This window comes from Zingiber officinale, unplaced genomic scaffold (assembly GCF_018446385.1).
Source record: "Zingiber officinale cultivar Zhangliang unplaced genomic scaffold, Zo_v1.1 ctg204, whole genome shotgun sequence".
In the NCBI taxonomy this organism is placed as follows: Eukaryota; Viridiplantae; Streptophyta; class Magnoliopsida; order Zingiberales; family Zingiberaceae; genus Zingiber; species Zingiber officinale.
In genome coordinates this window covers 26434-38099 of record NW_024589887.1, presented here as the reverse complement: position 1 = coordinate 38099, position 11666 = coordinate 26434, and the positions used below count along the sequence as shown (strand labels likewise).

The window sequence follows — 11666 nt, the reverse complement described above, 5'->3', positions numbered from 1 at the left end:
TTTTGGGGGAGCGGCTCAAAGATGATTTAAAAGATTACCAAAGAATTCTATTCGACGCTTCAAGGATTTCCGTAAAGTGTTTCTTCATCATTTTTCTAGTAATAGAAGATATCATAAAACTCCTTGGAGTCTTTTTTCCATCAAGCAGGGGCCTAAGGAAAGCATTAGAGCTTATATTAAATGGTTTAATCAAGTAGTCATTGATGTCCCTAATGCCACCACTGAAATTTTAGTGAGTATTTTTTCTCAAGGGCTCAATGACAATGATTTCTTCAAGGACCTAGTACGAAATCCTTTGACTAATTTTGATTTATTAATTGAGCGAGCTACTGAATTTATTAATGTTGAAGAGGCTCAAGCAGCTCGCAAGAAGGAGAATGTTGTACCTATCCTGGTTTTAACTAATGACTGATCCACAGCTCCTGTTCATCCACCCAGGGAACCTCGTACAGCTCCTCCACATCGTCAACTTGAACTCAGACCTCATGCAGTACAGCATGTGGGGGTACCACAAGAAATCCCAAGAAGGTGGTGTACATATCACATGTCAAGAACTCATTACACAGAGAATTGTTTTGCCCTAAAGAACCAGAGGACAAATAATGCTCGGTATCATAGACGATCTCCGAACCGACAGTCATACCTAAGACAAGGTAGCTGATGAGTTGTTAGATTGGCGTTATACTTTGATTCCAATTGATGGGTTTTTGGGTTTGTTTAGTGCAAGAAATTGACTTTGGAATTAGATTTTGTTCTTCAAGATATATTTTGAGCTAATTAGATTAGATACTTTTTATTCATGATTTGTGCTTCATACACTTGAATTTTGGTTGTAGGTGAAGATTTGGGGCTCATAGACCACTTTGGATGCACTCAAGTAGTGAGCTTGAACATGGAGTTGACTCGCGACAATTACTGTTGAACTTGGTGGAGTAAATCAGCTGTTGTTGCACCTGAATCAGACCAAGTTCTAAACCGGACATGAAGTAAACTCGGTCTGAATCTGAGATCAAAAACGCAGGAATGGCACGATGAACAGTGGCTTGCGCTACTGTTCACCGTGCCGCGTCTTCTTCCTCGCGCGCGCGATCGCAAGCTTCGTTCACCATCTCCAAATCCAGATTTCGATTCCAACTTCAGCCGTGAATTCAGGATCTCTCAGCAATCAGCGAATGAAGTTCAGAACCCGATCCCTGGGCATTCCCTAGATCCGCGTCAATTTTCCCGTGATCCATTTTCCCCTCAGATTCAAGGGCGTTCTCTAGATCCGAGGTTTTCAGGCGTTTACTAGGCTTGATTGGAGTTTTCCTGAGGCTTACGTATTCGTTCCATTTCCAGATCCGCTCGCAGCTTTGAGGTCGAACTGATCATTCGGTTTGAGCTGCGATCGTCATTTCCCTCCTATGTTCTTCACGCGACAAGATAACGAGCCAGAAGGGTGTTCTCTGCGGCTTGGCGATTCTTATTTACATGGCTGAAGAATCAAGATGCAATGATTGAGAGCCAGAAGGGAAGGGCGTTCTCTGGGGCTCCTTTGCAAATCAGCGAAGAGAAGGGATTAGATCTAAGATTTGGAGTTTGTGAATATTTCTTAACCTAGATCTAGATTTAGTTTACAGAACATTGTTGGTTCATGTTTTCTTATCATAAAAAAACAACTCCCATTTTTGACTTGATAGATTAGATGAGAAATTTTTAAGAACTCTAATTCGACTCTGTTATTGTTTGTAGCTGCAACTGATTCATTTTTAGTTTTCTGTCATAGATCTGATTATTAGAAGTTTAGATTTTTTCTGCCTGCTAGCACTTTTGATCGGTTGTTAAATTGAACTTAGATTGTTATTGTCCATAGTTTAGATTTTAGCGTGCAACTTTTATTGTCACAACAAATCTTTAGTAGTTAATTTAGTGGTTTTAGAGGGTTTAATTTGTAACGACCCGGCCCCTTGGGCGGCCACACTGGCGGCCCATTTGGCGGTCCCTTGGGCGGTCCCACTGACGGCCCAACTGGTGACCCCTTATGTCGTCGACTGACGACCCTCGGTCGTGCGCTGCTCACTTGGCTACCAGGATTCATAAACTCTAGTACTTAGCCTGGAGGTCTAGAGTTCGAATCCTAGGGAAGACAAAAATCCACTGGCCAGGGGTGGGAAGACCTAGTGAGTAACGGTACGGCCGAGGGTTGTCAGTCGACGACATAAGGGGTCACGAGTTGTGCCACCAGTGGGGCCGTCCAACGGACCGCCACAGGGCCGCCAGTGTGGCCGCCCAAGGGGCCGGGTTGTTACAATAAAAAGGCACCTTTTTATTGTAACGACCCGGCCCCTTGGGCGACCCATTTGGCGGCCCCTTGGCGGTCCCTTGGGCGGCCCATTTGGCGACCCTTTATGTCGTCGACCGACGACCCTCGGCCATGTCGTTACTCACTAGGACTTCCCACCCTTGGCCAGTGGATTTTTGCCTTTCCCAGGATTCGAACTCTAGACCTCCAGGCTAAGTACTAGAGTTTATGAATCTTGGTAGCCAAGTGAGCGGCACTCTAGGGTAAGTAACGACACTTGGCTGCCAGGATTCATAAACTCTAGTATTTAGCCTGGAGGTCTAGAGTTCGAATCCTGGGGAAGGCAAAAATCCACTGGCTAGGGGTGGGAAGTCCTAGTGAGTAACGACACGGCCGAAGGTCGTCGGTCAACGACATAAGGGGTCGCTAGTTGGGCCGCCAGTTGGGTCACCCAAGGGGCCGGGTCGTTACATAATCGATTTAGATTGACTTTAAGTTTACCTGTTATGGAATTGCATTAGTGAGGCTAATTACTCAGCTCAAGTCAATAGGCTTTTAAGATAGAATTTATTTCTTAATTGTTATTTCTGCTTATTCTGATTTCTGCAACTTTACAGTAAATTCTGCTAGAGAAGAATGTTAGCTGTTCATAGTGACAATTAGCTTCATTAGTACTAGTTAATTTCAGATTTGAATTGGAAGTTTCTAAAGAGTCATTTAGCTTAAGAGTCTCTAGGGTAAGTATCGATTCAGTTTTGAGTAGTTGAGACTTAAGTTAGATTTAATGACTGAATTCAATTCTTGATAACTGATTAGGAATTTACAGATCATGTTTTTTTTCTGTTTACTGGTTAATTTCATTTTAGTTGTTTAGTTTTCTAATAACTTCATTCGGTTAGTTCATCTTAGAATTTCATGTCTTGAGTTGGTTTTATGCCATGTAGCAATTTGATTGGTTAGGAGTTGGTTTTATGCCATGTAGCAATTTGATTGGTTAGGAGTAAACCAGAATTTTCGAGTAGATATGATAATGCGTTAGTGCAGGTTGTCATTTAAGTTCAGTTTAAAAGTTTACCTTCTGTTGGCAATTAGAAAATCCAAAAATAATTTTTAATCTAATTAGAGCACATTTGTTAGTTACCCCTGGAAAAATACGACTTAGGACTCCATACTACATCTCAATTAATTTTAGTTTTGAAACATTTCAATTTCAATTAATTTGATGCACAACGTGACATGTAGAATGGTTGACACCAGTAGCCTGCTCAAGCTAGAATATTGAGCGACTGAACCACAGTCAGGAGTATTATAATTACCTGGCAAGCCACCTTGAACGATCGAACAAATGTAGCCCGATGCAACAACTGCTCGGCAACAGGACAACCGCAACAATGCTGCCTGAGGTAATATCAATATAATAACAGGTGGACCTACCAATGGAGATTCAAACTGGGCGAGAAAATCGCATGCCCGACGATTACAGATCCATGCAGTGGGATGCAGCATGGAAAGAGCAGCGGGATCAGAGATTAGTTTCAGTCCCAGAGATCTAGAAGGGGTAGAAGTACCCCATGATGATGCATTAATAATCAAAATTGTTATAGCTAATTATAATATTTCTCGCATCTTCATTGACACCGGTAGTTCTGTTAATATCATTTTCAAAAAAGCTTTCGATCAATTGTAGATATATTCGAGTGAGCTTCAACCCATGATGACCCCTCTGTATGGTTTCACGGGTAATGAAGTACAGTCGCTTGGCCAAATAAAGTTGGCTATATCTTTAGGGGAAGAGCCCCTAATGAGAACCAGGAGATCTTATTTCATGGTGGTAGATGCACCTTCTGCTTACAATGTTATATTGGGTCGACCGGCCTTGAACGAGTTTCGGGCGGTCGTTTCTACTTTCTGCCAGAAGGTGAAGTTCCCCGTTGATGATCAAGCTGGAGAAGTCCACGGAGACCAATTGCTAGCACGAAAATACTATGTGGAGATCATTCGGGCAAAAGCCCATACTACTCACAAAGCTCAAAGGATGGAAGTCAATACTATTCATGAGAGACCGCCCGATCTGATATATGAAGAAAAAGAAGAGATACAAATACAGGACGGGCGATCAGAAGCTGTGACTTATGTGGCCGCCGATTTGGTTCTTCCACTCAAAATCGAGTTGATACAATGTTTGATACGGAACAGCGATGTGTTTGCATGGACCCCCAAGGAAGTTACAGGTGTCTCCCCCCTTGTGATGGAACATTCATTGCATGTTTATCCAGACGCTCAGCCTATCTAGCAAAAGAAAAGAGATTTTGGAGCTGATCAAAATCAGATCATCAAGGAGGAGGTAGACAAACTAATGGAGGCAGGCTACAGGAGGTACAATTGCCTAGTTGGCTACCAAATGTTGTCCTGGTTTCTAAATTAGGAAATAAATGACGAGTGTGTATCAATTTTTGGGATCTCAACAAAGTCTGCCTGAAAGATACAGTGGCTTTTTATCATTCTTGACAAACCTTACAAGCTTCCCTCGTCTTATACAGTGGCTTTTTATCACAAACTTTGCCTCTTCTTTCGAACTGAATATCATACCAAGTTTCAATTTAGGATTTTTGAAATCTACATTCGAGTCATAAGTCAGAAATCTTTTTAAATCATCATCTTCTTCTGATTCAGCAACACTCCCTAAACCATCACTATCTACACAGCCATCATCCCCTTCATCTCGTTACATTATTGATAACAACTCATCAGAAATGAGTATAACGATGGTGTATTGATGTTCCTAACTGAGGTTATAAGAAGCGATATAAAATGACTTAAGGTGCATTGATGCTCAAATTCAATGTTAAAACATTCCTGCTTTTGAGCAGTATAAATTCAATGAGTATACCATTTAACTCACAAGCTCAAATTCAATGTTAATAGTACATTGATGCTCCTAACTGACTTGAGGTGCTTTTAAGTGTTTTGGTTTCACCATGTTACTTTGAGAATGTTTTAATATATTTGACAAAGAGTTTAAATTAGACTTATCCATATTATTGATATGTGCTCTCAGCTCAGATCAACATATTTGGAAAGATTTATTATATTTTTGGAGTCTTAAATATCAAAGTTAATAGAGTTAGATTTTGCCTATAGTTAATTAATGCCCAAAATCAGTATAACTTTGTATTCCTCAGGAAGCCTTGTTATCTGTCTTTTAAGTTTCATATTCAGACAAGTTGGGGTTCTCAAAGATACTACTGATCTGTATCTACTTCGGAGTAAATAAAATCGATTGACCTCAGGCCACTCAGAAATTATTTTTTCTAAAAACATAATTGTAATCGTCGCGGGAAAAGATTGCATAACTATATATTTTAGCAGGAAGGGATCATTAAGAAGAGTTTGTTACTTCAATTGAATTATTGATGCCATCATAGGAAACAACTATGCAACTAAAAGAAGTCCTCTCTCACAAACACAAATCTCTTGGAGGACTGCTTCATCATCACTATGAGTAACATTTGAATTTATCACCTTTGGATAAGTGAACTCCCCTTGTTTGTGATTCATCCCCCTGCACTCACAGTAGAACACAGTATGCACCATCATGGATAGCACTTTCAGAAGCTGCAGAACAATTACCACAACGGCTCCTGTGACCCCCACCCTCTCCACCTGAGCATGGCTCTTCCCCATCCCCAAACCGTATCCTCCAGTGAAAACCCCATCAGCCACAAGAAGAATGGTGGCAAGTGCAAACCCCTGCCACCTCCTTCCCTTCACCACCTCCCCTGCCCTGCTCAACGCCTCAAGCCCCCAGCACCCATCCTCCAACACAGACATCACCAGCCCAACCATCCACACCATGCCCAAGTACACATAAAACACACGCGCCAACAAACCGAGAATTACACCCATTGCAATCCAAACACCAGACCCCTCCGCGTCCAGCATGAACACCGCTATCAGAGACACTGACAGAATCGTATAGCCAATGTACAAAAATGTGAAGTGGATCTTTGTAACCAGAACCGCCTTCCATGATCCTCTGATCCTCTTCAACAAGTCCTCTAGCGTCAATTCCTTGCCGGAGTAAGTGATGGCCGATGCCTGCACCACGAGGATAATGAAGAGGAGGGAGAAGAGGTAGGAGGCGACGATGAAGACCTTGTAGATGTGCAGGAAGTCCTCGGCGTCGGCTTTGATTCCTATGATGGCGTCGAAGAATTGGGGCGTGCTGGGGTCCTCCTGGTTCAGCACGTACAGCTTGATGATGAAGTTGAGCAGCAGGGGGTAGATGGATACGTAGTTGCTGAGGGAGAGGAGAGAGGAGGAGAGCGTGGAGAGGAGGATGATGGGGAGCATCAACTTCTTGTTCTTGAGAGGGATGCAGGTGGCTTCTTTGAGGATGCCGATGACGCCCAACTGCGGTGAATCCATGGATGCTGCAGGAAATGGTTGCTTCAAGGACAAAATCAGGAAAGTTTTTTTGTTGATGCAATTGAATGAGATCGTAATACAACAACGTTTAGCTTTTGTTATTAATTGGATTGTTGTTTTAATAGTTAGTCTATAGTGTCACGTACGCAGATGTCATTTAGGTAATTGTTTACGTGAATGACATAATTTATGCTAATAGAATTATTAGTAGAATAATTAGCAGGCCGAGCTTGATGATAACAATGAGATCACTTCTTGGAAGAGAAGGGTTTACAGAAGATGACGACTTTCTCAAGGATTAGAAAAAGGTTGCGGCCGGATTGTTTGGTTGGATTAAACAAAACGTGAATCCGACATTCCAATCTGAATGATCCCCCTCTTGTATGAGGACGAATGCTATGGATCGCACTTTACGATCTAGAGGATGGACCGTTCCATTCATTGATGGAATCCCTTGGATCCCACCTGTTATACAAGTGAGCGATACCCTGGTCCAGGAACGGACCAGGGGTACAGGTCCAGAGGATCCCGTCCACTCGTGCACGTGTTGCCTTTTTCCGATGGGTATATTGTTTTTTTCCTTTGATTGGTTCATGGAAAAGAAAGAAAATATTTGAGAACAAAAGAATCATATATAGTCCTAAATCCTTAATAGCAAAGTTAAAATTGTGTTCAGTCTCTATGTCAGAAAAAATTTATTTTTAGCCCTACATATAAATTTTTCTTTGTTCAACTCCCTTCCAATTTCCTGATGCACAACGATTTATCTAGTTGCCCTCATTTTTCTAGTAAAAAAAGTCTAAAATGAAATATAATCCCTCTTAAATGCAGCATATTTAAACTAGAATAGAAAAAATTGGATCAGTGAAAACTTTTTATGAAAAATATATTTTTATTTTCATCAGAATAAATATTTTAATCATAAATAATAATTTTTAAATTTAAACACAAATGATGTTGACGATGATGATAAAGAATCTTATCCTCTTTGAGCTTATGCAGGCTATATCACTCATGCAACCTGATTGTTTATGTATTTTGTTTCCCTTATGATGGTGATAGGGATGTTTAAGTTTATATTGTTTGCCTTTCTTGATCATTTTAGGGTTGCTGTTGTTCAAACAAATATTTACTCTGATGGAAAACTTAATTTGTGGTGAGATCATGTGATTTTCAGATTTGGACTACGTATGAGATGATTTATCTTTTCCATGATAAAACTCAAAAAGATATGGATTTACCTAGTTTTTACATCTTTGTTTGGTCATCAAGAATTTTCACTCCATTAGGTTTGGGAGGAAGCTCAAAAGGAATATAGATTGGAAAGTAAGGTCTTTATGCTGGTGTATGTTTAAGTGGGATCATGCACTTTTATCTCTATATGGTCTCAGGCTTATGACATATCCCATGTGTGATATGTTTTACATTAATCATGGCTAGTGATGTGGTGGACTCTATAGTGACCAAACATCATAGAATATGCTATGCAATATTTTTTTAGCAGATTCAAGGTTTTATGCTAAGCTAATTAACTATATAATCTGCAATGTTGCCAATGAACTTGTGAAAATCAAATTGAACTTGTGAAGTCTGTACCTTAATGTTGATTTTTGTCTCAATACTATGGCATTTCCATTATCTTATTGCATTTGCAATTCAACTTCAGACTAACTGGAATCCCAGTGAAATATGTTAACTCGACTACATGTGATTCTTGCTTCTTAATTTCCAATCTAGTGAGATACATTGAGACAACTAGTTAGTTTTGAACTTGTATCATTTAGTTTCTGCATAATACAAAACTAGCATCCTATTAAGCTTAGTTAAAGTATTGACTAGTTATGTTCCATCATGATCCACCACTGTCCTAGAGAGTTTTCTGCTTATGTACCAGACCTTTCGGTTTCTTGTTGCTAAGTTTGGTGGCAGTAATCATTTGGATGGCCAACATCAATACAGCGGCTTGGGGGCATCTATAAAGATCATAATGGTACCTTTGTTGATGTATGTGTTATGTATGTACAAGCCCAACGATCATTCTTGATGTTACCCTTGGTTCATTAAAGTTGTTCTTTATAAGGCTTAGCAGATGACCTTAATAAGGGCTGTAGAGGTGCATTCTTTTTTTATTGCTAATTAAGTTTCATGAATAAAAGTTTGGCTCGACTTGAGCTCCTTGTTGACCAAAAAATAGTATAAACCTAGAATGAGCCTATGGAATCGATCCATTCATTTCTATGATGTTGTGCATGGATCATGGGTCGTGTTAAACTAGAATTCATTAGCTAGAGCATCAGCTGATCCTGATGCTTGTTGACATGCAGGCTATCGAACTTTGCACAAAACCGAAGGGACTTATTTTCTAGATATTGTCTCTATAAATCCATTAGAAAAACATTCAAAAAAAAAATGTTGGAACTCGAAAAAGTTTTTTCTAAAAAGCTTTTCACCTTGAATTTCATGGCCAACTTCTCTTTTAAGAACCAAACACTTAGTGATTTTAACTGATACGAGATGTTACAAGCAGATTCAAGTATGACATAGCGGTCAAAGTCAATGTGAGGTAGTGGTAAAAGTCAAGATGAGGTGGCAGTCAGCATGTCACTAAGTCACAGGACTTCGCTCCTCACCTAGTGCTAAGGCCCTTAATCCAAGGACGACTGGTCTGAGAGCCGGTCGAACCTAGTGCTTTACTCCTGTGCCGAGATACCTAGTATGTGTCGAGATACCTAGTATATCTCCGGTTAACCATAATCCGATCGGGATTTAGCAGAATGTCGGTATGTGATAGTGTCGGTCGCACGTTCATTCGGCTGGCTTTGGGGATCTATCTTCCCATTTTCAGAGCCCAACTCTCAACATATGGTCGGTCCGTTCTAAAGTTGGTCCGATTGCAAGGATTGATAGTTCCATTCATTGCCAAGATACACAGAGTAAATCCGACCAGCCTTAACGTGTCAGTCGAGCATATGAGATATACTTTCTTGTTGCTACAGTGTGATTCTTAGAGACCAGAGTATAATGTTGGTCATATTTACGAGGCTCAACGTCCTTACCTCCTACGTAGAGCAGATATCCAGGGCAACTCTCAGTGTTGATCCACTTCCAGAGCTCAGGTTATCACTTCAGGAACAAGCCTCCAAGTACAAGGATGATCGGCTGAAAACACCGATCGAGAACAAGCCTCCAAGTATAAGGACGATCGACTGAAAGCACCGATCGAGGCTCAGTTCCCCATTCCTTAGGAGCAAATATCCCCGCGTATGGCCGGTCGATCATAGAACCGGCCGAACCTATGAGACTTGGCTCTCTCTATTCAAATGTCATATCCCTAGCAGCACAATATACACTCGAGCGACACAAGGATCAGACGGTCTTACGGGACTCAGTGCTTTGCCTCCTATGTATCTCTCTGCCTAAATAATATACATCTGGTTGGCTAATTGTCCGGCCGAGATATGAGCGAGGGACAACATTGTCAGGAATCACAACAACCTGTCAGACAATAACAATCATTCGTCGGAGAATATTTTTCTATTACAACATATGTGTTTAATAGAACCTTCTCCGAAGGTGACTATACGTCTGTCATCAGCCGACACATTATGACAACATATTCTTTTAACCACTTCATTAATGGTGAAAGTTATATGTGTAACGGAAGATTTCTCGGATAGTAACGATACATCTTCCTTTACTCGACAGTCTCTGACATTCGACAGTCTCTGCCACCTCATTATTGCGGAGGTTATGAGAGGTGGTATATAAAGGGGGTCCTCTCTGTTGGCAAGGTACGCTCACATGCGTGCGACACATCTACCGCTCTTCATCTTATTTCTGTCCCGCCACTCTACTAACTTGAACGTCGAAGGACCTATGTCAGGGACCCCTTCTCTAATTTTGGCACTAACGTTTTGTCTACTCTCTTTGATGTACGCAAAGAAGAAGAAGAAGCTCCTCTTTTCTCCAATTCTTAGTCCACCCCCAGTCAACAACGCATCCACCTACCCAACGCACCGTCTCTCCAGCTTTCAGATAGGATCATTAACAATATATTTTTGTTCCTATTTTGCATGTAGTTGTGCTGCCTTCGATTAATCTTGTGTGTAATGTTTTGACAAGCTTACCTGCACTTTTAGCGTGTCATGTAACATCACAAAAGCATAAACGAGTATTTCAATAAGAGAGGAGTTTTTGCAATATTGCTTTTGTGAAGAAATCTACTCCGTCGTTTAGTTTCAATACTTGCAAATACTCATGATCGCAACCTGAAGCAACTAAATGGGGGCCATAAAGCTCATGTGCATTCCAAGGATGAGGTGATCTGTTATTGTATATTTGTTCTAACTTGAGAAATGTGTGAACCATAGACCCTCACAAACTAGAATTTTAACAATTGATACTTGTACAATATGCAGGCTGATATTCTTGCAAATTATAAGCCCACAATCAATATAACATCATTGATCCCTGAACTAAAGCATGTCTATAAATTGGGTACTGATGCTTTGGATTATTTCAAAAGCTCCCGTCATATTCTACTCTATTACGAGGATCTTTTCAACAACAGGACTGTAAGTTACCTATTCCTCTGCCTTGTAAATACATCACTTATTACAGTTCAGACCAGTTTAACTCTAATAGCCATTTGTTATGCAGAAGTTGATGGATGTTTTGGATTTCTTAAAATTGCTCAAGCAGAAACTTTTCAGCCGTCATGTAAAAATCCATAAGAAACCACTATCTGATCAGATTGAGAACTGGGGTTCTGTCTATGATTAGGACTGTAAACAAGTCAAACCGAGCCGAGCCGAGCCTAGCTTTGGAGTGTTCAAACTTGTTTGATAAGATAATCGAGCCGAGTCGAGCCGAGTCGAGTCGAGCCGAGCTTAAAATGAACTAAGCTTTTGAAATGAGTATTCAAGTTTGACTTGGTTTATTTTTTATGAGCTTGAGC

The 11666-nt window shown here is 40.6% G+C and overlaps 1 protein-coding gene and 1 pseudogene across 1 annotated transcript; one reads left to right on the top strand and one right to left on the bottom strand.

Moving 5' to 3' along the window:
- Nucleotides 1–5713: 5713 nt before the first annotated feature.
- Nucleotides 5714–6770, bottom strand: LOC122036741. The gene has a single exon (XM_042596146.1). It carries the CDS (start codon nt 6707–6709, stop codon nt 5714–5716), a length of 996 nt encoding a protein of 331 aa, XP_042452080.1. The 5' UTR covers nt 6710–6770.
- A 4084-nt stretch (nt 6771–10854) lies between these two features.
- Nucleotides 10855–11491, top strand: LOC122036743 (annotated as a pseudogene).
- Nucleotides 11492–11666: the final 175 nt, after the last annotated feature.

Bases quoted from the DNA above. Each gene is read 5' to 3' on its own strand.
- LOC122036741 (XM_042596146.1), bottom strand. From the start codon at position 6,709: ATGGATTCACCGCAGTTGGGCGTCATCGGCATCCTCAAAGAAGCCACC.